At 41.8% G+C, this 27,570-nt stretch overlaps 1 protein-coding gene across 1 annotated transcript; it reads left to right on the top strand.

The window, feature by feature from the left end:
• Positions 1-2,715: 2,715 nt before the first annotated feature.
• Positions 2,716-27,193, top strand: TOP2A (DNA topoisomerase II alpha). Its single transcript, XM_033169115.1, has 35 exons — positions 2,716-2,822; positions 4,435-4,587; positions 4,907-4,997; positions 5,289-5,352; positions 5,709-5,854; positions 6,495-6,592; positions 6,939-7,151; positions 7,340-7,513; positions 8,363-8,464; positions 9,012-9,149; positions 9,308-9,446; positions 9,844-10,001; positions 10,561-10,686; positions 11,088-11,198; positions 11,325-11,430; positions 12,282-12,391; positions 13,645-13,737; positions 14,833-14,947; positions 15,558-15,679; positions 16,023-16,171; positions 16,408-16,639; positions 17,140-17,274; positions 17,392-17,592; positions 17,710-17,905; positions 18,856-18,947; positions 19,907-20,062; positions 20,175-20,258; positions 20,602-20,799; positions 20,955-21,063; positions 21,278-21,427; positions 21,706-21,832; positions 23,236-23,300; positions 24,922-25,053; positions 25,738-25,958; positions 26,931-27,193. The coding sequence occupies exons 1-35, from the start codon at positions 2,790-2,792 to the stop codon at positions 27,078-27,080; spliced, it is 4,689 nt and encodes a 1,562-aa protein (XP_033025006.1). The 5' UTR covers positions 2,716-2,789; the 3' UTR covers positions 27,081-27,193.
• Positions 27,194-27,570: the final 377 nt, after the last annotated feature.

The following is a 27,570-nucleotide window of genomic DNA, read 5'->3' as shown; positions in this document are numbered from 1 at the left end:
CCTTCACACATGACATTAGAAGTTATTGCATTTCTTGATCTGAAATGTTGGTAGAGTGTTCTTTTAACTTCAAAATGCTGCTCCCCCCCCCCCATGGGAGAGTTTGGTTGCTTGTTTCTTTTTAAAAACTGATTCCAGTTTACCAGTAATAAAGATGCTATTTTGAATACCCTTCTCCAGCTTTCCCTAAACCTAACAAAGTTGGTTGATTTGAGCATATGGAACATCAGTTATAGGATAGGAATAGGATAGGGATAATTTATTGGCCAAGGATCAACCATACTTGGAATTTTGCTTCGACTACATTGCAATGTAAAGAAAAGCGTACCTCACGCAAACACTATTCCCCTCACAATACAACAGCACAGCGAAGGACAATGATAAAGAAATGAATGAGAGGCTCTTTATGATCTACTGGGATCAAATTCATAGCTGTCAACCTTTCCCTTTTTTGCGGGAAATTCCCTTATTATAGCATTGGGAAACAGCAGGGAGGGTTGAGAGCTATGTATATAGTAGTGGGGAACAGCAGGGAGGGTTGACAGCTATGGATCAGATAGTCCAGCTAAACCCAAAATACTCTCAAGAGTGACAAGATGATCAATATATGTAGAAATTTCCCTAATTGCCACAAGGTTCTCATTCTAGCAATGTGGAAATCATTTGTCCTGGACTCTGAACAGCACCAATGCAAATCTGGAATCATTCCATTACATCTATTAAACTTAACTGGTGAAAGGTGCTGTTCGTGGAACACTTTAATTTCCACACATATACACCCCTTTGATTAGTTGCAATGCAGTTACTTATTTTATTATGAAAAACAGATCCTAATTGTCCTGTAATTTCCTCCCTACAATCCTATTTCCTCTCACCTTCAACTTTTGAATCTATTCTGTTTCCTCACTCCTGTTTTAAGTCATTTTACTGACTGTACATTTGTTTACAATATATCAAAGGAGGTTAATTTATGTTAGCACAATATATTTTTCAATAAGTTTTTTTTTTAAAGGATAGCTTAGTTGGTTAGAGGGGGGTTTAATTCCATCCATCTTTTGACATGTTTCTTCACACTGTAATAAGTCTCCATGATGGAGAATGTCCGGTGAAATAAAAATTGTTCGTTTGTCATTCTCTTTTGCTTGTGTGCCCTGTCTTTTCAACTGTCAGCATCCAACTACTTGTAGACTTTTATAGTGCACAATAAACAAAGTTGATCAGCATAACACAACCATAAAACAGCATAAAAATACTATTCAATGGAGTCTCACAGAGGGGTCTCTCCTGGGGATTTGTGGAAGCCCAGAGCTTATTGAGGGGTATGCAAAGCTCCAGTTTCTTCTTTTTTCCCCTATGTATTTTGGAAATTATTGGCATGAAGGAGCCATGCTTGACAGTGAGCTTGTCCATACTTGCTTTGGGAAAACACACTCTTTACTGCTGAATCAGAGCACACATCAATTGGGCTTTCTGTGCATTGATGTATCCTCTGATTCAGCAATAAAGAGTGAGTTTTCCCAGGGGAAGTGGTGGGGCAAATGGAAAACCACTTGATCTCGTGTTTTCTAAGTGTGGAACAAGCAAAGTGTGGACAAGTCCATTGTCTTACACCAAAAGGAAGAAAACATTGGACAAGACACAAATCTCCTAGAGCAGTGGTCTTGAACTGGTGGGTCAGGAGGGCCCACTATTAGGTTATGGCCTGATCTAATGTGGGTCACAGTTGTGGGTTTTCAGCAAGTTAGGCCGTAAGGCAGTAACAGGGGCCAGGGCCGACCCACCCCTGAGGCAAGGTGAGCCGACGGCCTCAGACAGCAGGATCCACAGGGACACCAGATCCAGCCTCCAATAAATGCATCACCCACTACTGCTGTGGCGCACTCATTGAATACCAATTTGCTCCCCCTCCATGCAGCCTCTACAGTTCCCTTTTGGTCAATAGAAGGCACTGCTCGTCTCCTCCCTCCGTTTTCCGCCTTCCCCCCTTGTTCCCTGAGGTGTGAGGGGGACGGGGCTGGGGCGCCATTTTGTGGTTAGCCTCAGGTAACTGTGGCCCAAGTCAGGTTCCATGTCCACTACGCCACACTGACTTTAAATGCATGAGGGAGAAAGGAAAAAAATAATTGCATTGTTACATGCTGAGTGCCAGCAAACATCTAACAAACAATGTAACGAAGAACGATAACTTTTAACAAGAGCCTACAAAACATAAAAGTGCAATTCGATCCATCGCGCCGGCGTCGGGCTCGTTGGCTCAGCACCACGCCCGTCAACGCCATTCCTCACGTCTATTGGTGGAACTGAAAAGCCCGTCCTCGCTTTTAAATCTGGGAGGTAACAGTTTGTGATAGGCGGTGTGGTGTTTTTCGGGTTTTTTTTTTTTCTTTGTTTGTTCGAACGACTTTCGTTCCGATTGGCTGCGCGAACTCTCCTTCCCCGCCTCCTTAATCAGTATTTCCCTGTGTCGAACGGCGATTGGCCCGGCAGGTAGAGCAGGCCGGCGGGGATTGGTCGCGGCCGTTTGAGCGGGCTGAGGCGACGTTTTTCGAAAGCGCGCTCTCCCTCTGCGTGAAGTGTTTCCTGCCGCCTTTGTCCGGCCTCATTCGCACCCGCTTGTCTGAGGGAAGGCAGTTGTCTCTGTTCACAGCGCTCGGTGACAGCCACTAACGAATATCGCGGGTGTTGAGGGACTCGGCCGCTGCTCCCCTCTCATCGGCCGCTTCCCACCCCCCACAGTCCCCGCTAGCTCTGTTGTTTCCTCGACACCCATCGCTCCGAACGGTTCCACCATGGACTTAGAAGACTCCTTTTCCCCGCTCAAGGTGAGTCTTCCCCCCCCCCAAAAAAACACCTTTATTTCACACACCCGCCCTCTTACCGTCTTCCCAGCCCCGCGTAACTCAATATCGACTGAGGGGTTTTCATTCGGGACAGCGCCATTGAAATTAAACGGGCCTTAATTAGTGGCGGCCTTTAACCTCTGCCCTTGAGCGTTGGACCCTTCTAATTATTTCTTAATCCCAGCAATTTTACTACCCTTTCTTAAAAAAAAAACCCCCTAAAAAAATACTGGTTTGGAGGTCTATTCTACAGAGACATTACTGTGGGGACAGGCTTCTCATGGGAGGGGGTGCAGAAACTCAATTCACTGGAGTACTTTCAATGCTTTTCAATAATTGTTGTGGATCTAGGGGGGGCAAATTCCTACCCAAATTCACTACAACGTTTGATTGTAGGTGTTTTTGTGGCTTCAGTATGTTGCTGATGCTGGAGATAATGTGGGGTTTAGCATCCCAAAACGTAAGACTATGTTGATGGCTCTGTTGGATTACATCAGAGATCTATCTATTCTAGCTTCCTCTTTTTAAGAGTGGCCAGCCATGGAGACAGCTTATTTCTCTGAACAGTCTGATGTTCAGAGATAGATGACTTGAATCTCTGGTTTTCATAACCAGCTGAAGTCTAGAGTTTATGGACTCGAGGGACTTTTTCGTCTTCTTGGCGGACACCATCCTGTCGGCTCACGTCAGCTCTGACGTTACCACAGAGGCACCTCCAAGATGGCTGGGCAGCGAGGCTTTCTCATCTCAGTTTCAGATGTATGGGATGTTAGGGGAGGGCTTGTACCTTTGGTGGGCCTGCTAAACTAGGTGAGGGGGACTTCTGCATACAGACAGTGTCATGCAGAAGTCCCCCTCACCTAGTGTCATGTGCTGTAGAAGGAAGTGAGGGGCAGATGGGGCTTCTCAACCTGGGAATGAAGCCCATCTAGAAGGAAAACTCTGATCCTAAACCTTTGCTGCCTTGTGTGATACTTTTGGGAGAAGAAAAGGTTAAGGAGTAAACCCTGCACAAGTCCCTAAGGAAGCTGGATGGTGCCTTGTCTGCCTCCTTCCAGCAACTCCTGCAGCCAAGCAGGTGTCAAAGGTATTGCTCTGTTTTCCTTTGGACCACATCAGCAAGACCAAGAGGGGTCTAGTCATATTTTTATGTGGAAATTGTTAAGTTTGGTTATGTAGTTTTTAATGTGTTTTATTTATTTTTATTACTACTTTGCTATATTTGAAATTATGTAAATCTTTTCATATTGTAAACCTCCTTGAGCATTGTTTTAACTTTGGAAAGGTGGCATACAAAAAAAAATGGTGATGGTGATCTGGGCAGACCAGGACCTCCATAAACACTGACCAGATTTACTCCTGCAGAGGTCACTTCAGTGCTTCTAACTCAGCAGTTTGACTTCACCCCCAAATGTGCAGTCCGTTCTCTTGAGACAGATGCCTACAATATCTGTTTGTATTCCTTTCAAAACTAGCTTGGTGGTAAATTCATGTCTTGTGTGTTCTTATTTCCATCCTAGCGTTGTTACAGAAACCCACCAAGTTAGCTCATTTATGCAGTGACTTAGGATGTTTTCATTTTGCTTCCATTCAGCCAGTAGATGCAAACCCTAAAGTGGGTAAGATCACGGATGGAGATTCAAAAAAGAGGCTATCTGTTGAAAGAATATACCAGAAGAAAAGCCAGCTGGAGCATATATTGCTTCGGCCTGATACCTACATTGGCTCTGTGGAACAAGTGACTCAGGTAAAAAGCTTTTTTGTTTGGGGAGTTAAAGTAGGGATTGAATGAGAGGGAGCTTTTCTGATTGCTTTGTTTTGCTAATTGCAAATAAAGTTCTAGTATCACAAAGCAGAGTTTAGACTGTTCTAATTTGGGGAGTTGAGAGGGTGATTTTTCCACAACTGTATTCCAAGGTCATGGCATCTCAGGACACTTCCAATCAGGCCACATGGCTGATGGGGGAATCACTGGGCAATGCTGACTTCTTGTTTCTCACTGAATGAGCAGAGTAAAAGTACCTGCTTTTTACTGAGTATCTTCTTATTTTTAATTATCTTTTCAGCAAATGTGGGTGTTTGATGAAGATGTTGGACTGAACTGCAGGGATGTTACCTTCGTACCTGGCCTTTATAAAATATTTGACGAAATCCTAGGTATGGTGAGAGCAACATTTTTTAGTCCCAGTGGATTGTCAGTGGATTGAATTACAGAGGAATTGCAATTGATATTAAATTGGATTGGTGAATTTTCTGGCTTATCCAGAAGCTCAGTGCTTTAGCAAATTGCTACCATAGGCATAAAATGAGAATTGCAGTACTGTAGTGAATGGCACAATCACAAACTTGTGATTACTGAGGCTGGTTCTTGATGCCAAGCTAAGAAATGGCATTAAATGCTTCATTTTTTTACTAACAAGCTTTGTTTGTGTTTTCTTTTTCCCCCAGTCAATGCTGCTGATAACAAGCAGAGAGATAAGAACATGTCATGTATCAAAGTTATGATTGACCCGTAAGTCCTATTCAAATCCTTTCTAGTAAACTATTTTAAGAATTGCAGGATTAGATTGCCCCCTGTTGTCTGTTTCTCGTTTTTGCAGAATTTGTATATAAATATGACTTTCATGTCATTTATGATGGGCTTAGTTTTGAATTCTGTATTTGTAAACAAACCCAAAAGTGGGTTTGCAGCTGAAAATCATAAGGTGAATTAGAATCTTGTTTGGGGTCTTTAGAGATGAGAAATTTCTGGAGCGGTGGGCAGGCGGTCATTGCTTACTAACAATTGTGTAGAATAAGGAGCTAATTCCATTAACAGGGTGGTTTTTTGTGTTCCTGATTCATAAAGAGTTTGGTTTCTTTTCCTAGAGAGAATAACACAATCTCTGTGTGGAACAACGGAAAAGGGATTCCTGTTGTAGAGCACAAAGTAGAAAAAGTCTATGTGCCGGCTCTTATTTTTGGACAGCTTTTAACCTCCAGCAATTATGATGATGATGAGAAGAAAGTCACAGGTAGAGGAAAACCTTAATAGAAAATATTAACCAGCTGGGAAATTATGTCTTAAGGGACTAGCCCTTTTGAAAAACCTTTCAAAGCATTTAAGGAGTGGAAAAACCTGTCTCTTTACTACAGCTTTGTCTCTTTCATTATGTGCAGAAGAGTGGTTGAAGGGTAAAGAAGAGTTGAATTAATATGCATTATTTAATAATATGTAACCCATGTTTTGCAGTTCCCCGGTTTCCTGAAATCAGTATCTTGGCAAGTTATGCTAACTTCCTACTGCTGAGCTAAAGGCAAGAGTTGAGGTATAGATGAGGGAAGTGCCTCATGGTACCAACCCTTAGCTGCATAGAACAATACTGATATTACAGGAAAGGATATAGAAATGGGCCCCATATGTGGGCTTTCTTGTTGGAAGATGGGAACACTCCATTTAAGGTTTTAATGCTTAGTTTTAATCCCACTTGAAACAAAAAGCAAATCTTTAATAAGATTGCAGCCTTGTGTATACCTGCTTGGGAGTAAGCTTCTAGTGCCCTCATTTGGATTTATTTCTGAGTAAACATGCCTGGGATTGGGCTTTATACCTCCTAAACTCTGCAAAGCTTCATGGTGTGTAAGTAACTTGATTTGTTTTATACATTGTTATAGGTGGCCGAAATGGTTATGGAGCAAAACTGTGCAACATCTTCAGTACCAAATTTACTGTGGAAACTGCATGTGGAGAATATAAGAAGCACTTTAAGCAGGTACATGGAACCTTGTAATGATAGGTATTGTGCGGTTTTAAGATGCTGGAACCAAATGTGCTTTGAGTACATACATGGACACATGTGCATGTGCACATTAAACCAACTTCTAAATTTACTCCACATATTGTGAAGGTTTAGGCATCAGCTGGTCTGCATTTTTAAATGTTGTGCTTGTACATCTTCAGTACCTAACTGAAAATTGCAAAAGTGACTAAGCTAAAAGTAGAGCCCACAAAAAAAATTATGCTGTTCTTCTTTGATTAGGAACTATCAGCTGTAGCTAAAGAAATTCATCTAGTTGTTTTGGTACATAAAATTGTAAACTGTTTGTTTTCTTCCTCAGACTTGGACTAATAATATGTCTAAGGCTGGAGAGATGAAATTGAAGTACTTTGATGGTGAGGACTTCACATGTATCACCTTCCAACCTGATCTGTCAAAATTTAAAATGACCGCACTGGACAAAGATATTGTGGCTCTGCTGTCTCGGAGAGCTTATGATATTGCAGGATCAAGTAAAGGTGTCAAAGTTTTCTTGAATGGAAAGAAGCTACTTGTGAGTGAATGACTTTCACTGTTTTTCTTCCCCTTTTTGGCAATGAGGTGTTGGGTTGGGATTTGGAGAAACCAGTCTTAAAATGTTTTAGAGTTAATTGGATGGCTATAGCCATCTTCACCTAACATGTTAACAAATGAGGCAAAAGCTTTCTGCAAACATTGCAACATAACCTATCTCATTTACAGGTCAATGGATTCCGCAGTTATGTAGATCTGTATATAAAGGACAAAGTGGATGAAACTGGCAATCTACTGAAAGTAGTCTATGAAAAAGTGAATGATCGGTGGGAAGTCTGTGTAACAATGAGTGAAAAGGGCTTCCAGCAAGTCAGCTTCGTCAACAGCATTGCTACAACAAAGGTAACCAGCTACAGCGCTGTAGTCTGGGTATATTGAATCTAATATGGTAGCTATTGGATTTGGAAATGAGACCTTAAACCAGGGGCCCAAGGGGCAGGTGTGGCCCAATCGCCTTCTAAATCCGGCCTGCGGACGGTCCGGGAATCAGCGTGTTTTTACATGAGTAGAATGTGTACTTTTATTTAAAATGCATCTCTGGGTTATTTGTGGGGCATAGGAATTCGTTCATATTTTTTTTCAAAATATAGTCCGGCCCTCCACAGGGTCTGACAGTGGAGCAGCCCCCTGCTGAAAAAGTTTGCTGACTCCTGCCTTAAACCTAACAAGTCTCTTTGATTTATTACAGAAGCATTGTAAATGTTTTTACTGTATTACATAATATTATTAGGGCCATTAGCTTACAGGCCAGATCCATTCTTGCAGCTGGTTTGGAGCTTTTATTCCTCAGCCAATATACCTCTCTTTCTAATTAATTACTAGATATAGCAGTGGTGGAGAACCTGTGGACCAGATCCTGAGCTCCCCATAGGCCATTTTGACAATTTAATGAACTGTCCGCCTGTCAGTCACATGACAGGGCCATAAAGTCAGATGAGTGACCTTCAAAGGAAAGGATTGGGAGTATGTTCCAATCTTTTCCTTCTTTTGCAGTCCAGCTTGAACTCAGGTCAGGCTGATCAACAGGAATTGGCTCCATCCAGGAGCTCTAATTTAAAAGGTGCTGAATACAAATCCTGCTTGCCAAGGCACACACTTTAAGACTCCCCAAACTCCTTGCATATTCATGATATGTTGTGGTAGGATCTCTGTGAAACTTTTATTAATTATTGGATTTCCTTTTAATTACAGGGTGGTAGACATGTAGACTATGTTGCTGACCAGCTTGTCACCAAACTCATTGACGTGGTAAAGAAAAAGAACAAAGTTGGAGTTTCAGTGAAGCCTTTCCAGGTACAAATCTCAGATTTCCCTGTTTAAGTGTAGGCTTCTTAGACCTCATTTCGAAAGTTTGCATCTTTGCTGTTACAGCACCCTACAATTCTAGTTGCAGATTAGGCAATAGTTTTAACAGAAACATTCCTTAAAAGCATGACTAGATGCTAAGGTAGATTAGCCTCTTGTACTTTTAACTGTTATATAGAAAATGGAACATTATTGTATAAAACTTAGCTGATACAGCTTTTGTACCTGTGCCTGAGAAGCTTAACTAGGTAAAAATGCTGCTTCCTACGCACTATTTATTTCTGTCATGATTTCCCATCTTGTTTGAAGGCATCTTGCTTCAGACACCCCTCCCTGTCATCACTTTTTAAATAAATTTTATTATCCTTCTTTTGTAAGACAATTTCCATAACCTGGGAATAGATTCTACTAAATGCCAAGTTAGTCAACTTAACAACATGGGTACATATCACATTTGTAGCTGGGGAAGTTTGAGAGATAAGGTTGTCCAATAAACTAAACATTTGTAGTTTATAACACCTCCATCTAATTCTAGGTGAAGAATCACATGTGGATCTTTGTAAACTGCTTGATTGAAAATCCAACTTTTGACTCCCAAACAAAGGAGAACATGACCCTTCAAGCAAAGAGCTTTGGCTCAACATGCAAGTTGAGCGAAATGTTTATCAAGGGGGTAAGTGCTGTGAGGAGCATTGTGTTGTCATCTGTTTAATTGTTTTGGAGAGGTCTTGAGCTGGAATTGGGTGCAAAACAAACTGAGAAGCAAAAAAGAATTCAGCCTTATGTTCTGTATCAATCTGCATCTACAGACAGCTTTTTCTTTCTTTCTAGGTAAGCAGTTGTGGCATAGTAGATAACGTTTTGAACTGGGTCAGATTTAAAGCCCAGGCTCAGCTGAACAAGAAATGTTCTTCTGTAAAACACAGTAGAATTAAAGGGATACCTAAACTAGATGATGCCAATGATGCTGGTATGTATCTCAGTATGGTTACAAGCATAAAAGCCTTTTGATACTTTTAAGAAGTTAAATAACCTTCTGTACAGGAACCCAGATTCCTGACCAGTAGGTGGCAACTGGCCTGATTTATGATTAAGAGAAAGGACTGACAGCTTTGCTTCCACATAAGCTGCAGTTTGTGGAAGAAGAGCCAGATCCTTCCTTCTGTGCATATAGAGCTCTCTTTCATCATGGGTAAAGCTGCTGTCTGTTATCTTGCCCAATATTTTATGCTTTGGCTAATTGTGCCTGACTGAAACATGAGGCAGATCTACTCTTGCAATCAGAAACTTGACAGCCAGTCCTGATTAAATAGGAGCATATAGGTAAATGGAGTTGTCTGGATTAAGGTGCTCAATTATCATTCCAGGGAGCAAGAATTCTACCAGCTGTACCCTTATTTTGACGGAAGGTGATTCAGCTAAAACTCTAGCTGTTTCTGGTCTTGGAGTTGTGGGCAGGGACAAATTTGGAGTGTTTCCTCTGCGGGGAAAGCTGCTTAATGTTCGGGAAGCCTCCCACAAACAGGTGAGTTGGCAATACATTGCAAACTCGGTCATGGATCTTATTTGGCCTTGATTTGCTTTAGGCACTGTATTGTATTTAAATCTGTCAACTATTTTCTAAATTGTAACAGGAAAGCGATTACGTTTCCAAACCTTGTCACAATGAAAGCTGTTGACAAGGACAACTTGTGTTCTGCTCAGTGGATGCTCACTGGATTGTGAGGTGCAAAATCTGATTGGTTATAGTGCTTTTAAGATGAGTTAAGCACTTTGAGGCTAGTAACCTATGGCAGTCTAGACCAGGTATCTCCAACCATTTCAGACTCAGGACCCACTTTTAAACTAAACATACATTTGGGGGCCCATTTTTTATATTTTACCATATATTTGCCTGGTGGTGATGCTCCTATTGCAACCCACTAGTGGATCTCAAGTCGCCCGTTGTAGGTCAGTCTTTTAGACAAAAAGGGGTTGAGCCAAGTTTAAAAGCAAGATATCAATATCTGTCTATATGGGCAGCAGGATCCATAAGTTGATAGTTCGTACACTGAATCTTAAACAGAAAAACCGATGCTTTTCAGATAATGGAGAATGCTGAAATCAACAACATTATCAAGATAGTTGGCCTGCAATATAAGAAGAACTATGATGATGAAGAATCACTAAAGAGTCTCCGTTATGGGAAAATAATGATAATGACAGATCAGGTCAGTCTTTTTCTCATAGGCAAACATCTGCCAACAATAACTACTATGAAACAAATATTTTGTTTGCATGCGTGGCTGATAAAATAGTTAAACTATTTAAGGGTTGGGGTGTATGAGTTGTTAGGGGAGGGGTAGTACCTCCGGTGGGGGACATGTGCTCCTTCTGGGGTAGTTTTGTCCACCTTTGGTACCTACCCCGCACTCAGAACTGAATTATGTAAGAAGGTCCCTTGACTAAAGCATAGTGAGTTAGAACTAGTCCAAGGCCAAGTGTTTGATCATACTGGTAATCGTGATCAGTTGTTGGCTAGCATTGATCACTGAAAAGATGGGTGCTGCACGCTCTTGAGTTCTACTTTCACATTGCCAGTGGCTAAAATTTGTCTTCTGAAACACTTTAGGATCAAGATGGTTCTCACATCAAAGGCTTGCTGATAAACTTCATACATCATAACTGGCCATCTCTTCTGAGACACTGTTTCCTGGAAGAGTTCATTACTCCCATTGTAAAGGTAAACTTGCTCTCCCCCCGCCCCGCCCCCCGCCGCCTTCTGAGTGGCCAGTTGAGAACATTTCCCCTAAATTCCACTGGTTAGAAATTTAGGTCTTTCCCATTGTTACTTTTTACTTCAAACTAGGTTTCCAAAAACAAAGAGGAGATTTCTTTCTATAGCATTCCTGAATATGAAGAATGGAAAGCCAGCAATCCTAACTACAAAAACTGGAAGATCAAGTACTACAAAGGTTTGATTAAAACTATTTTTAACACAGCTAACTTGAATCATATGGGAAGTGTTGGGTGTCTGCTAGATAGTTAAGACTAGCAAACAGCCACTGAGGAAACATTAAATATTCCATGTAAACTCTGGAAGAAAAAGCAATTGAAGGGCTTTATCTATAACCACATTTCCAGTTTCTCTGTAGAAAAGACGGAGAATGTGAAAGGGATATCTTGGAGCACTTATCCTAAGCAATCCCAAGGTCAGCTGAAAGTACTCTTGGCAATACCTTTCATATACAGGCAGTGACCATTTTGCAAGGGGGTTCCCCAACATGTCAGCCGAGCACACACAAGCATGCCCCACTTCACCCTCCATTTCGTCCAAAAGGATCCACACATTGCTGGTCATGCAACAGTTGGATTCACTCAAAATAGTCTCTGCCTGTAGTAACATAGACAATTGGTGTTGTGTTTGGAACTCCCTTATCCTGGGGGCGGGGGTCTACCAGAAACCTAATATATATTTTTTATATTGTATGGACTGGCATTTTGATTGCCAAAGTTTCAACAAATAAGGTACTTACCTAACATTTTTGTGTCTGCTAGAGAGAGCTATGATAAGCTTACACTAGACATACATGAAAAAGGAATCCTGCTAGTGTACTTAAACCACTTTCCCTGCTGCAATTCTTTCAAAACAGCTTTCTCCTTCTTTGTAGTGTTCCATAATGGGTTGATGCACTGTTTTAATATTGGGCCTGGACTGCAGCTGTAGATGATAAAAGAAAATAAACTGCATAGCCTGGCACTTAATAGCTATGGGATACTAACTTTGCAGCCTTTGGTTTGTTTTATCTGTCCTTAATCTCTCTAGGTCTGGGTACCAGCACAGCAAAGGAAGCAAAAGAGTACTTTGCAGAGATGAAAAGGCACCGAATACCTTTCAAGTATTCTGGCCCTGAAGATGATGCTGCGATTACTCTGGTAATAAAATTGCTCCTATCCTCTATTGCTTGGGGATTACACCTGCAAAATAGTTAGGCAATAATCATTCTCTGCTCTTAAAATGTTGAGTGATCCTACCAGAAATAACCCTTTCTCTTTTTAAAGTTGGATCTGATATATCCATATATGTCCCTGGACAAATGTGTCAAGAATTCTGCTCAATATTGATTCAGAGCATATTGTAATGTATAGAGTAAAAAAGACTTAGACACGTTGCAGGATTTCCCCTCAAAAATAGACCAGTGGAAATTAATATTTCATCCAGCAGAGCTTTACTGCTACTGAAGGCAAATGTGCATAAAGGTCACAAATCAGATACATCTGGATTAGCACTATCCATAAGAAGTCCAGTTGCAGCAGATTTAACTTAAACGTACAATAACTTATAGTAAGACTAAAACCTCAACACTAAGCATACTATGTAAAGAGCACCACACCAGAAGGTAAGAGAAAGGGTGAAACCCAGGTTTCTTCTGGCCTCTTACTATAGTCGGCATGACCTTGAGTGAATAACAGAACCACTTTAAAGCAGCTGTTCAGCTTCTCTGAAGGAATATCCCAAACATCAGGAGCCTTCTGCTTGTTTCTAGGCAGAATAGAAACTTACGTGTCAGCTAGAAGCTTCCAGCTTGCATCACACATAGAAGCTTCCAGAGTCAATTAGAATAGACAAGATCACTACACTTTAGATAGTGTGGAAACCAAAGTTCAGCAACTTCTGGTAACTGAATCTCGCCATTTCCCACCATTTAACACGAGCAAAGCTTGGTGGTGTTTGACTTATCAAAGTTTGGAGAATGTCTTTCTGGCATGTGATAGCCCAACATTGGGTGGTCAGGGGAGTGACTTCAAGATTTTATGGCAGTTAAATTGACAGTGAAGTGAGGGAAACCCCATCAATTACCACAGCTGCACATATTTGCATTATGGTTGGCTGCAATCAACTCAAGGGCCTTCCAGGGTGTCTGACTGTATTTTTCCATATTCCTGAATTCCTGATCTTAAATGTCTCTTGATTTAAGCTGGATCCAGTCATTAATTTGACTTTACTAACTCCTCTTAGTGGACTTTGGTACTGTCCAGCTCTGAGAGAGTTCTAGACTGGCAACCTAAGCCTGTGGGTAATATTGTGGAAATTGGGAAGAATTTAAACGCCTTCAGTAAGTGTCAATATTTTTCTCACTCTCCATCTCAGACTAGTCTCTGAGTTAATGATTTTGTTAATGTCCTAGGCCTTTAGCAAAAAAAAGATTGATGACCGAAAGGAGTGGCTGACAAACTTCATGCACGATCGAAGGCAGAGGAAGCTTCATGGCCTTCCAGACGTGAGTTGCTGGTAGAGCAGCATTGGATTCTCACTACATGGTTTGGGGAAGGACTAGTTCACATGCAGAAGGTCCAGAATGAATCCCTAGCATTGGCAGGTTGCAGAAAACTTGAGAGAGATTTCTGCCTGGACCCCTGGAGAGTTGCTGCCAGACAGAGGAAACAAACCAGATATAAGGCACCTTCTTAAAAGGCTGAGGTTATTGACAGGCAAGCGTTATTTCAGTAGTTGGCCAGGAGGTTAATGCACTGTGGGTAAAATGTAGGATAATAGAGCAGTCACTTTTCTTTTCACTGCTTTGGAGCTAATGGAGGTTTGCTTCCAAACGCTAAGATTGCAGCTGGTGAGGGAGGGTTAAACTGCCGCTATAGCCCTGATCAGATCCATCTGTGTTTTTGCTTTAAACCACCGTCACATTTAACATCATGTGTTGCGTTGCCCCTCAGTGAAAGGGTAAGGAGGAAGAAATTTGTTTTATGGTGTGGTAATAGATTAGAATGGAAGTAAAGGAGGGAAGGGCTAAAGTGTCACTAGTATACAACAATTTAAGTTTCCTGCAATTTCTCCCTGTGCCCTCTTGAGCTGAGAGTTTGTTGTATGCATGTTCATCACTGTACAACAACAAATACCCAGTTGCAAGGCTAAACTGATATCACAGAACAAGCTTTTCACAGCGGTTGTCATATTAAACATAAGACCTCAATGCAGGCAGTTAACATTTTCACTTGGGAGGCAGTAGTGATGAGCTCAAATGACTGCATTTCTGGATCTGCCCTTTGCCAGCAGTTCTCAGTACAGTGGTGCCCCGCTAGATGAATGCCTCGCTAGACGAAAAACTCGCTAGACGAACAGCATTCGCTGTCTTGCAAACCTCCGCGATGCATTGCCGCTTCGCTAGATGAAAAATTCACTCTACGAAGACACTCGTAGAACGAATTAATTTCGTCTAGCGGGGCACCACTGTACCTATATATGTTAGCATCAGAGTATATTGTTTCCTTTGCGCTATGATGAGGATGATACTTGAAGGCTACTATAGTAGAGGCAGCAGTTTTGAAGGTTTGATAACTTAATCTTGCTTTGTCACTCGTAGGTTTACTTATATGGCAAAAGTACAAATTACCTGACCTACAATGATTTTATCAACAAAGAACTTGTCCTCTTCTCAAATTCTGACAATGAGCGATCCATTCCATCACTGGTTGATGGTAAGTTGTCTGTTATACTTCTTTATAATCTAGATCAAGTTTCCTCTGATTTTAAACATAGCTGTCATTTTATTAGAAGACCCAGGCAACAAAGGCAGGTTGAGCAGGGGGGACATTATAATAGTAGGTGTAAAAGTATAATTTCATTTTGAACAATTCTGCCTGAAGCAGAATTCAGAGTATTTGAAAATGTAAACTACTTTAATTATTTGCTGTGATATAAGGGGTGTGGGTGGGTGTATAGAAAACCAGTGGTAAGAGAACAAAAATAACTTACTGCACTTCTGTTTTGCACCTAAGTATTCAAAGTGATGCAGCATTTGAGGGAGTTTGGTTTCTTTTATCCTACTTTTCTACTAATTTATCCAAAGCAGCCTGTACAGTAAAAAACAAAGTACATCATAGGAATAAAAACAAAATTAAAAAGGTATAAATAACCACTAAAATGTGGGAGCAGCATTTGTCTATAGGCACCAAACTAGCAAGAAAGTTTGCAGGGGAGTCTGTTAAGTGCTGAACTGGCATCCTTGCCTTAACTGAGAGCTGCTGGTTATCGAAGGAAAGAAGCCTATTGCTTGACTTGAAGCAATCTGCTTGTCACTGTTTTCAGGACTGAAACCAGGTCAGAGGAAAGTTCTGTTCACATGCTTCAAACGAAATGACAAGCGGGAGGTGAAGGTTGCCCAGTTGGCTGGATCAATAGCTGAGATGTCCTCTTACCACCATGGAGAGGTAAGAAAAATGAGGGTGGTGATTGGACAAGTAATGTCCTTGAGCTGCCAAGGAAGCAGTAGTCCTACTGCTCAAACAGTGTTTACATAATCAGACTTGAATTTGTTGTTGCTTTATAGTTATAATGATATTGATGTTATTAAATGTCAACCCTGCTCTGTCCCAAATGGTATGAGCAGCATGCACAAATGCTTAAAGCTTCTGTCAGTTTCTGTTCTGGCCGATGTTTGTGGCCAGTGTAATCTTGCCTTTGCAGCACTATTTCTTCAGTCCCAGGATGGTGGCCTTGTCCCTCTTTTAAAAGGAGATGCTTTCAGCTTCAGTTTTTATGTTTTGGTTTCAGAACTCACTGATGATGACCATCATCAATTTGGCTCAGAATTTTGTGGGCAGCAACAATCTCAACCTGCTTCAGCCCATTGGCCAGTTTGGCACCAGGCTGCATGGTGGGAAAGACTCTGCCAGCCCTCGATACATCTTCACAATGCTCAGGTTAGCAACTCACTGTCCAACTTTTGCTTTCTTGGCTTTGGCTGGGTTGTTTTGAAAGATATAATGGTGGTTTTAACATGTTCCTAAGTCTAATTTCTATGATAATCTTGATGTAGCATGCCCTACAGCAGGAGGTTTAGCAAGATGGTCCTCTATCCTTCCCAACCTGGCACTTTTTCTGTTTCCAGGATTCCTATCTCAGAACTGTTTTAAGCACAAGCCACTTTCTTTTCTAGCTCGTTGGCACGTTTGGCTTTCCCAGCAGCGGATGACAGTGTACTGAAATTTCTGTATGATGACAACCAACGGGTTGAGCCTGAATGGTACATTCCAATCATTCCCATGGTGCTAATCAATGGTGCTGAGGGCATTGGAACTGGCTGGTCATGCAAGATTCCAAACTATGATGTCCGAGAAGTGGTGAATAACATTCGGCGCATGCTAGATGGAGATGAGCCACTTCCAATGGTAATGCAAATGTGTTGATGGCTGAGTGAAATAGGGCTGATCATAAGAGAAATGCTAATTGGCATGTGCGGGGCAAGGGCAGATTGTTGCTTTCTAGCATGATACTTCAGCACTCTTGTTCTTCATTAAAATCCAGTGCCTGCTCTTTTCTCCCAAAAAGTGGTACCTCCAGTTGCAAACAGGATCCGTTCCAGAGATCTGGCCACATCCTGAGGAATTCACAACTGGAGGACTGCTTCTACACGAGTGGGTTGCCGCTTTACAACCCAAAGTTTATGTTACCCAAGGGTAACATAAGCCAAGGGTCCACTGTACAAGTACAACCCACCAGCAGCAATTCTGCTCTTGTCTGCTTTTCCTACAACATTGCTCTTGGTCAAATTTCCAAAGGGGTTGAGCTGGTCTTGCTGAATTGGAGTCAGATCAAACTGTACAAACTGCAGAATTGCAGCAAGTGCAGTTTGGCTTACTCTGTTACAATTTCCTTTTTTTTTTTAAAGCTTCCAAGTTACAAAAATTTCAAGGGGACAATAGATGCTCTGGGACAAAACCAGTACCTTGTCAATGGAGAGGTGTCTATTCTTGATTCGACCACCATTGAAATTTCTGAACTTCCTGTTCGGACATGGACCCAGGTGAGATGTTTAATTTCCTACTATGCTCCTAGAACAACAGTCATAGGTTCCTGAGCCTTCCTGGTGGGGGAGGAAGGTACAAACAAAGTACTGATTTCTTGCTTTCCCCACCCTTAGGTATATAAAGAACAGGTTCTGGAGCCTATGCTGAATGGCACAGAGAAGACTCCCCCCCTAATAACAGACTACAAAGAGTATCACACCGATACCACAGTCAAATTCATCGTAAAAATGAGTGAGAAGAATCTGGTGGAGGCAGAGGCTGCTGGTCTACACAAGGTCTTCAAACTTCAGACTTCTCTTTCCTGCAACAACATGGTATGTGAATAGTGGGTAGGGAAGTGCAAGTATCAAAGGAGCTCCATGCAGCCTTCTAAGCCATGATCCATATAGGTTTGCAGGTTACAGACTTTGGGTTCTTGCTATTTGCTCCAGGTACTCTTTGACCACGTTGGGTGCCTGAAGAAATATGAGACTGCAGAGGATATTCTGCGGGAATTCTATGAGCTCAGGCTGCGCTATTATAGCTTAAGGAAAGACTGGCTTGTTGGGATGTTGAGTGCGGAATCTGCAAAACTGAACAACCAGGCTCGCTTTATCCTCGAAAAAATAGAAGGCAAAATAGTGATTGGTAAGTAGGTATTGCCAGAGTTTCCCATGAACGGTTTCTTTTCTTGAAGATGGTAGGGCAGCTGGTTCCTCTTCTGAGGCAGGCAAACTCAGACTCGTTTTCACTGGAGGAAAAGGCTCTCCTTCCAGAATTCAAACGTGCTTCAAATAGACAGGCAAGCTTCATTTTCTAAAGATGCAGCTTGAAATAAACCATATGCTAATGTGACCCCCCCTCAAAAAAAATGAACTTAAACCAAATTAATCCTGAAGTGATAAAACATGAACTATGCCTTGAGAATAAGGCAGTTGAAAATGGTACGGGAGAATGAAGTTAAAGTCAATTTGATTTTGATTTTCTGTATATGGCATGCAAATTGACCTTGCTCCTTCCTAATAGAGTGCCCAGATTGGTAAATTGAAATACCCATTGATTTTTGGTTGCTTGTTCAACTGGTTTCATTCATTCCACGTTGTAAGGTTCGCGTGATGGTGCTTCATGAGTAACGGAGCAAAAACCCAAACAGTCTTTTGCAGTATTACCGGTATTGTGCAAACTATTTACAGTGCAGAGCTACAAAAAGCATGTCTGTCTCAGTCGCTGGCAGAATCCGGGAGTGGCCCCTTCTGGCTCCTTCCCCAGCATAAGAGCTTCCAAATCGCCTCCTACCCTCCTTACATTTCACCCCTTCACAATTGGGGCGCCGGAAACGGCGTGTTTCCCTCCTGACCAGCTGAGCGAGATGAGGTGCTGGGGCTCTTTGCAGCATCCCCAAGCCCTCTCCTCTCCCAGCTGGCCCCTTCCCCTTCCCCCCCACTGGAGGTGGTATGGCTGCTCTTCGCGCTGGTAGAGGTGCTGCTGCTCAGTTGGCATCAGGGCTCTCTGTATGCTAACGGACCCTCCATTCCCCTCAGGAGGCAGTTCCCTCACACATGTGGTGACCTGAAAATGCGTGTGTGTTTTTTTTCTAGAGAATAAACCCAAGAAAGAATTGATACAGGTCCTTATCCAGAGGGGTTATGATTCTGATCCAGTAAAGAAATGGAAAGAATCTCAACAGAAGGTAGTGTATCTTCAATCTCTTCCTTTTAATTTAGCTGTTTGTGACTCCAGATTCTATGTCCTTTGAAGGGGATTCCACCAACCCTACTGCAATGGGAGGTGCTGCAGCATGAAAATAATGGGAGCATTACCTTATTTTTCGCTCCATAATACGCACTTTTTTCCTCCTAAAAAGTAAGGGGAACTGTCTGCGTCTTATGGAGCGAATGCATGGTCCCTGGAGCCGAATTGCCTAGGGGCCAAAAGCAGATCATGCTCTTTTTTTTCACAAAGAGAGAAGGGGGTGTTGAAAGGAAGCCACTGAACAGCTGTTCAGCAAGTGATCGGGGAGAGAGATAAGGCTCCCTTTCCAGCCCCGTGAGTTGAACCCCATAAAAACAGGGCTTTTCCTCTTTGCAAAAAAAGCTGCACCACTTTGAGCTGATCCTCAAAAAAACAGGTCTTTCCCCCTTTCATCCTCTAAAAACTACGTGCATCTCATGGAGCAAAAAATACGGTACTTATTAAATTTCTGTGCCACCTTTCAGCCAAAGATCACAGGGCAGATTACTGTAAAAATCCCAAATTTACAATATTGAATCATAAAAGGCAATATTTTAATCAGAATTTTGATACCTATTAATGTTTTTAGTTTTTATTTATGTGTGATGTTTTCCCCCTGTTGTGTATTGCCCTGAGGGCTTTATAAATATCCCAAATAAATATTCATACTGAATTTCACACTGTCTTAAGAATGACTGGCCTTTTTAACGCAGAAAGGCAGCCCTAGTGCAGTAGACATGGCTGATGCAGGTAATTCTATCTTTGCCGGGGGGGGGGTTGCTAGAGAGCTCAGTATCCCCTTCAGAGAGCAGGCAATTACTGCTGCTTTCCTCAGGGCAAAATAAAGTGTTAGGCAAAAGGTACATCGCCTTAGATAGCGAGCAGCCTCAGCAAACAGATCAACTTTCTCCATTCTAGTGCAATGAAGAGATTGATGAAGAAGAGGGAGACAGTGATAAAGAAACTGCATCTGCTGCAGCCTCTGGACCAGATTTTAACTACCTTCTGAACATGCCTCTCTGGTACCTGACGAAGGAAAAGAAGGATGAGCTCTGCAAGCAAAGGGGTGACAAAGTAGGTGGAAGAGCTGTTATGGAGGAATTTGAGAGATGGCATTGTTGAAGACTCAAACACACATTCAGCTATTTCTCCTAAATATTTCTTCCTCCTCACTGGTTCTTATTAGGAAGTTGAGCTGGAAAACCTGAAGCGAAAGGCTCCTAATGACTTATGGAGAGAAGATCTTGCTGCCTTTGTTGAAGCTCTTGAAGTAAGTAGCTCTGGGGGAAGAGTAACTGGCCAGTTACTCAGTTTGCAGCCTATTTTGATCCATCATAGCAGAAATCTCTCTAAAGGGTGGGAAGAATGAGCGTTCAGCAGAGTTCTGCCATCTCAAGAATCTGAAATTCCACAAGTAAGAATGCTGCTGAGGCTGACGGTGGCCAAGGGCTGCCCCAGTGGCAGTTGCCCTCTGGCCTATGCTGATATGAGCATTTTGCTTGCTTCCTTTGGGGGTGGGCTGGGCTTTGGTTACGCCGAGATTTAAAATCCCCATGCTGCCCATTCTTGCTTCTGGTTCCTTAGCTCACTTTCTTTCTACCTACCCCCTCTAGGAGCAAGAAAACAAGGAAAAAGAGGATGAGATGGCTGGGACTGCAGGCAAGGCCAACAAAGGGAAAGGAGGAAAGTTGAAAGTAAAGAAGCAGCAGCTGCAGGAGATTATGCCCTCTCCACATGGCCGGAGGGTCATCCCCCGTGTGACTGAGGAGATGAAAGCAGGTGCAGAGAAGAAATTAAAAAGGAAAATCAAGGTAACAGAATATTAGCCTCTGTTAAGGGGTATGTATGCATGAGCACACTATTAAAGTGTATTAAGCATAGGTATATATTCCCACCTTCTTTGATACCTTTGTCCTGTCATCCGTTGTACATATAGTGACCAATTCTCCCCTTTGCTTACCTGTAGAGTGAAACAACTAAGCCTAGTGGGATTCAAGAAGAAGATGCACCAGCATGCGATGAGGAACCAATGACTCTTAAACAAAGATTGGCAAAGAAATTTAAAACAGAACCAGGTAACACCTACTCACAAGTGTCATTCATTTTCTTTGGTAACTTTTCTTTAGTAGATTAAGCTTCGTTTAGGTTTTAAAGATTGTTTGGGTATTTGTATTCAGCAAAAAATAATTATGTGCATAGGTGTAGATGCATCGTCTAAGTGCTCAGTACTTTTTTCTCTTGGACACAGCATGCATTGTCTTAAAATTTAGCCAATCTGTTTAACTTAAGGTACCAAGAAACAATCCACACTGCCATTCAAGCCAGTAAAAGAAACAAAGAAAAACTCTTGTTCTGACTTGGATTCAGACGACAGTGATGGTGGTGGTGATATGGAGGTTGTGCTGTCTTCTGAAAACATGTCAAGCCGCCCAGCAAAAGGTAGGTTTATGGTTAAAAAAGATGTGGGAACTTTTGCTTGATTCTGTACTCTTGTTATAATTAAATTGCCTTTGTTAAATATCCTTGGTTTAATTTTTTTTAAAAGGGAAGTTGGGAGCTTTGTAAAAGCGATTAAGAAAGTTGATTCTACTTGACAGCATTTTCTAAGGCTACAGTCCTACACATATTCATCTAGTAGTAAGACCCGCCAAACTCCACAGTGTGTACTGAGCTGGCATGTGTAAGATTGCAGCCTAATTTTCTTCCGTTTCTTTCAGCAAAAGCAGTGTGTGTGTCAGATTCAAGCCTAAGTGGCACTGGTGGTGACATCCAAGAACTGGATGAGAATGCTGCATCTGATGAAAATTCAGAGGTTCCAGCTGCAAAACAGAATACTATTTCTATGTGAGTGAAGTACACGCACAAACAAAATGTAAACCTTGTTAAAGGTAAAGGACCCCCGATAGTTCAGTCCAGTCGCGGACGGCTCTGGGGTTGCGGTGCTCATCTTGCATTACTGGCCGAGTGAGCCGGTATACAGCTTCCGGGTCATGTGGCCAGCATGACTAAGTCGCTTCTGGCGAACCAGAGCAGCGCACGGAAACACAGTTTATCTTCCCGCCGGAGCGGTACCGATTTATCTACTTGCACTTTGACGTGCTTTTAGACTGCTAGGTTGGCAGGAGCTGGGACCAAGCAACAGGAGCTCACCCAATTGTGGGGATTCGAACCGCCAGCCTTCCTTAAAAAAAATTTTTTTTAATTGATTTTCTTTGTTTCTCATCACAAATATACTTATATCCATAATGTACAATTTGCATAACATCTTTCCCCTCCCTCCCTTTGGACTTCCCTCAACTTTCATTTCTGATTTATTATCTTCATTATTATATTCTGCTGTTTTTTACAATATATCATATTTTCACTTTGTTACAATATTTGTTCCCTGTCCATAAAATTGTGAATGTTTATTTAAATCCTGCCACCAAGTCGATATTCTTTCTTTGTTTCTGTTTCTGCAAATATAATATAAAAGGTTCCCACTCTTTTTCAAAATCACTATTGTCCTTTTCCCGAAGTCTGTCTGTCAGCTTTGCCAACTCCGCATAGTTCATCAGTTTTTCTTGCCATTGTTCTTTTGTTGGAATTTCCCCAGTCTTCCAATTCTGTGCTATAACAGTATTCTCGCCCCCCTCGTAGCATACATGACTAATGTCCTTTTCTCTTTCAGCAGGTCTTGCCCTAAGGAAGGCTTCTGGCTGTTTAACAAATGTTATTCTAAACATTTTTTCCAATTCATGATACAGTGGTGCCTCGCAAGACGAAATTAATTCGTTCTGCGAGTGCTGTCGTATAGCGAAAATTTCGTCTTGCGAAGCACCAACGGGGGAAGAGCGGTTTGACGGGGGGGGATCGCGGAAATTTTTTGTCTGGCGAGGCATTCGTCTAGCGATGTACCACTGTATGTCATTTCTGAACCGCCGACCTTCTGATCGGCAAGCCCTAGGCACAGTGGTTTAGACCACAGTGCCACCCATGTCCCATCTCATTAGGTTATAATAAAAAATATACAAAAAGGTGGCAAGCTGCTTGCACTAACCACATGTTACCACAAAGCTCTTCATAATGGGGTAAACCAAGCAAAGAAAAAGGAGAAGTGGGGTGTAGGGTTTGCTGTCAGTTCAATACCAAGAACACAGTCCATGCTATATGTCCATCCAGTCCTATATAGTCTATTTCTATACTGTAGGGAGCAAACACGTGGAAATGGGGAGAATTTGCTCCATAGTATGTATTATGTGTTCTAGGAAAGCCAAGGGACGTAAAGGCAAAGAAGCCATCAAACCACAAGGGGTACAGAGCACCATCTCCAGTAAGTACCACTCAAGGTTAACATCTATTGTTAACACAGCCAGGCATCACTCTTTATTAAAAAATTAATGTTCTGGTGTGTAAAAGTAACAAGATCATACCATAGCTGCATGTGATTAAATCGGTGTTACCATGACTACTGGCAATATGGGACTGCTGTTAAATGACTTTCTCATTTTTGTATCTCCACCCCCAGCTGAAAGTAGATAGTTTACTGCAGGGGTCAGCAAACTTTTTCAGCAGGGGGCTCAGACTGTCCCTCAGACCTTGGGGGTGGCCGGACTATATATTTTTTTGGGGGGGTGAACGAATTCCTATGCCCCACAAATAACCCAGAGATGCACTTTAAATATAAGGACACATTCTACTCATGTAAAAACATACTGATTCCTGGACTGTCTGCGGGCTGGATTTAGAAGGTAATTGGGCTGGATCCGGCCCCCAGGCCTTAGTTTGCCTACCCATGGTTTACCGTTTCTCACTTCATGCAAGAAGCATTTGCTGGGCAATTCCTGCAAGATTTTTTTAAAGCCTCAAATTGTATGGAATAAAAGTGCAGTATCACCAGAATTTGAAAAAAAGCATACTTTTTAGTTTTAATGGGATTTTGATAGTGCATGAAGCTGCCAAAATCACTGCAGTCCTAAGAGCAGTGGTCATTATTGTAATCTGACAGATTGCAAGGGTTTAAAAAAATGAGAAGGAAATCCCATCTGCATACAAAAGAACTGTCAAACACTTTCATATTTATGTTTGTGCTGATATTTCCCTGCATGGTCTTTTTTCTTTGCAAGTTCTGTAAACAAAGGGATTATGAAGCCCTGAGGTATATCTTGTTACATTGTTGGAACATTTGATAGTTTTGCTTACTCCAGAGCTTTCCAAACTGTTTATCAGGACACGTTAGTATGTTGGCTGCAGTGTGTAGGTGTGTCGCACGCTTATCCTGGGGCTGGAAAGGGGTTTAACAACCTTTAGTTTGCTAGTAAGACTGAATTACTGTGTCACCAAATGAGGCATGTCTAAAAAGAGTGTCACCAACATGAAAAGTTTGGAAAGCTCTGGCTTACTCCCTTGTAAAGAAGCAGTGAATATGTTCATCTGCATGTTCATCTTAAATAACTCTGAGGGCTACTTTTACATTTTTATTAACTCAGGAGGACCACATTTCTGCAGTATCACGGGGGGGCATTTTTGTTGCCATTTTAACTGCCATTTTCTATAGTGCACCTGCTTTTAACTGCTATACTTGTAGCTGACAAATACTTTTTTGTCTGCTTCCATCATTATATTTGCATGAGATTTTTATATTGGTGCATTGCAGTGGGCTACAATATTTGCATCCAATAGTGTGACTGTAATTGGAATTCCCTTAGGGAGGTTCAGTCAGTCTGTCTGTGGGTCTTATGCTGTGCAGGCCTGGCATTGGGAGCATGATATAATGTTTGCATAGTCTTTCCCCTTCCCTGTTTCAGAGCTAAAGAGACTCTTATCCTTGCCTGTCGATGTTTGCAGTCTTTTAAAAGTGGCTTGGTTTGTTCTCTGTGCAAACTTAAAAATTCAATATAGAATTCACGATGTTTAGGACATGTTAGCTTAGTGGGGACTTTTCTTTATTCAAGTTCACGTTGAGGACTATGATGCAGGCAAACCAGTTACAGCAGCCTCTTCTCTGCCTGCTACCCTTGATGTGCCAGCCAAGCCTGCTCCCAAAAAGAGAGCTCCAGCCAAGAAAACAGCAAAGGGAGCTGAAGGTAAGATTACTACTGATGTCTGTATCTTAAAAAGTGAGTATTCAGTGGCATTACTAGAAGTGCCCCAAAAGGTGTTTGGTTCTGGCTTACACAGGTGGAAGCAGAGACTGCATGATGGAGGTTCACAGTTTCACTGATATGCTTAGAAATTAAGGGTTTGGAAAAGAGAAAGTCAAATTAGTTACTCTAGTTCTGTAGTTAGTTACTACTCCATTTATTTCATGAGAATTGTTACCTTGGAAAGGGATATTCTGAAACCCATCAGGCCTCTATTGAACATTTATTCTGCCCCTGGAAGTTAACGCATCATTTTTTTTCTTGAAGAGTTAGTGACCCATTTTTTGCTGAACATGTCTTACCTTAATAAGCCAAAATGTGAACAAGCCAAGATTCCATAGGTTACTTAGTAGAGCCTGTTCCATTGTGGAGTTGCTCACACAATTAAATAGCCATGTTTCTTTCCTGTCGTTGAAGCACATAGTTGTTTCCAGCCTCGGATGACGTTTGAAAATGGTGGCTATGCTTCAGTTTTATCAACTGTAGTTTAGTCCTTTGTTGGCAATTAACACTGCCTTAACAGTTACCAGAATGAGTTTCTGAAGCAATGGCTTGAAAACATTGTGGTAGATCCAAGTTTTTGTGGTAAAGAAACAGCAGAGATCTCACTGATTCTTTTGCTTTTAGGCAATCAGCCTTCTATTATGGATGCTTTCTCTAAGAAGAAGACAACTGCAAAACCCAGCAAGGCAACAGCAGCTAAAAGTTCGGAATCCAGCACGGATGAAGCAGCCTCCCAAAAGCGTGCACCTGCCAAGATGAGGAAACCTGCCAAAAGGAAGGTTTCTAGCTCTGACGACTCTGATTCTGACTTTGGCCCAGCTCTTAAAAGAACTACAGCAATTAAGGTTTGTTTGCCCCCATTTTTGTTCTCTAAAATTACTCTCCATCTTTTTTGATCGCCATGAATCATAGGATTGGAAGGAACCCCAAGGTGTTGTCTAGTACAAACCCTGCAATGCAGGAATCTCAACTGGAGCATCCATAACTTGAATTCATTGGTTCAGTTCCTACCCTCTGGCGCAGGAGAAACCAAGCTTGCTCCATGTGACAGCTCTTTAGATATTTGAAGATGGACACTATACTTTGGTCGATGCAGCCTAGAATATCATTAGCTTTTCTTTCCCTTTTTTTCCTGATGCATCACACTGTTGCCTCATGTTAAGCTTGTGGTCTACCAAGATCCCTAGATCCTTTTCACATGTACTACTGACAAGGCAGGTGTCCCACATCTTATATTTGTGTGGTGGGTTGAATGTCTTTAAGGCATACCTAAATGCCAGAATTGAAAGAGCGGGGGGGGGGGGGGCGGAGTGCCATAGTTTGAGGGTGCCACTGAGGTCGATTTTGGCATATGGGTGTTCTCCATAACCTATAACAAATTCTAATTTTTTATCAACCATACATGGGTCTCACACCATCTTGTTCACCATGAAGTCCTAGCTAAAAGCGTGCGCCTGTGTATGTGTGACTGGTTTATGTGTGTGACTGGTTTATGAGCACCCTAAACAAGTTAACATGGGGCAAGCCTGCAGTGCTCTGCAAGCAAACCACATCCTTAATAAAATATGGAGCATTTAATTTCTGGTGTGCTGTGGAATGAAGTGCCCTGGGGCCTGTGGCTGAAGTAGTTTCTCTTACATAAACCAGGAATATTAGTCTATCCCTCAGAGTGCTTGTAGAGCACTAAAAGTTTTTCTTCCCCACAAGTGATTCATTAATGCATCCATGTTCCATAAGGAGGGACTAGCTGTGTCCATTCCTGAGCCCACATAATACCTATGAGAGCTTACCAGGCCCAATTTTTTTTCCCTTTGCAGAAATCCAACAAGATTGATGAGTCATTTTCCCCTGAAATAAGCTCAGATGAGGACTTGCCTGTTCCAACTGTCGCACGTGAAAGGTTGAGTCGGCCCAGGAAAGTTGTCAAATACCTTGAGGAATCGGACAACGAGCTATTGGGAATTTAAAGCACCTTGTTCAAAAATGAGATGTCTGCCTTTTGATGTTTTAACATTATGTCTGTCCCTGTAAATATTTGACACTGTTCACTATCATTTTTATCTTAATAAACGTTTTTTTTTTCCGCGTTGGAAGTCGTTACTTAGAAATTCTGCTACTTCTGAATCACAAAAGTGCCCTATGTTCTAGTCTTGCCCATTTGGGTCAGGGTCTTAATGCACATTATTAAACACGAGGCAGTCACTTCTGATGGTATTAACTCTACCTAGATCCATATTAAAGCTGAACATTCTCCCTTTGGTACTTAAGGTGCATTGTGTTTTGAATAGAAATTAGGCTGTGCTGCATTCTGGCAATTCCAAAAAAATCATTTTGTTGTAGAAACTTTGTTGTCCTTTGCTCCAGACCAAGAACATTTTTTAAATCCTTATCAGGAGAGCCCTCAAATGTGTCTTCTCTTGAGTCAGAAATCTCTAAGGAAGTCAAGTCTTGTCTTGG

Source organism: Lacerta agilis, chromosome 14, assembly GCF_009819535.1.
Source record: "Lacerta agilis isolate rLacAgi1 chromosome 14, rLacAgi1.pri, whole genome shotgun sequence".
Classification (NCBI taxonomy): Eukaryota; Metazoa; Chordata; class Lepidosauria; order Squamata; family Lacertidae; genus Lacerta; species Lacerta agilis.
Note: the sequence above shows the minus strand (reverse complement) of the source record. Positions and strands in the feature narration are given on the sequence as shown.

What these genes read in the sequence shown, in the direction of transcription:
- TOP2A (XM_033169115.1), top strand. Translation starts at nt 2,790, where the DNA reads ATGGACTTAGAAGACTCCTTTTCCCCGCTCAAG. An exon ending in TGAATGGAAAGAAGCTACTT is followed by an intron (nt 7,152 to 7,339) that starts GTGAGTGAATGA and finishes TCTCATTTACAG; the next exon opens with GTCAATGGATTCCGCAGTTA. An exon ending in TTTCAGTGAAGCCTTTCCAG is followed by an intron (nt 8,465 to 9,011) that starts GTACAAATCTCA and finishes ATCTAATTCTAG; the next exon opens with GTGAAGAATCACATGTGGAT.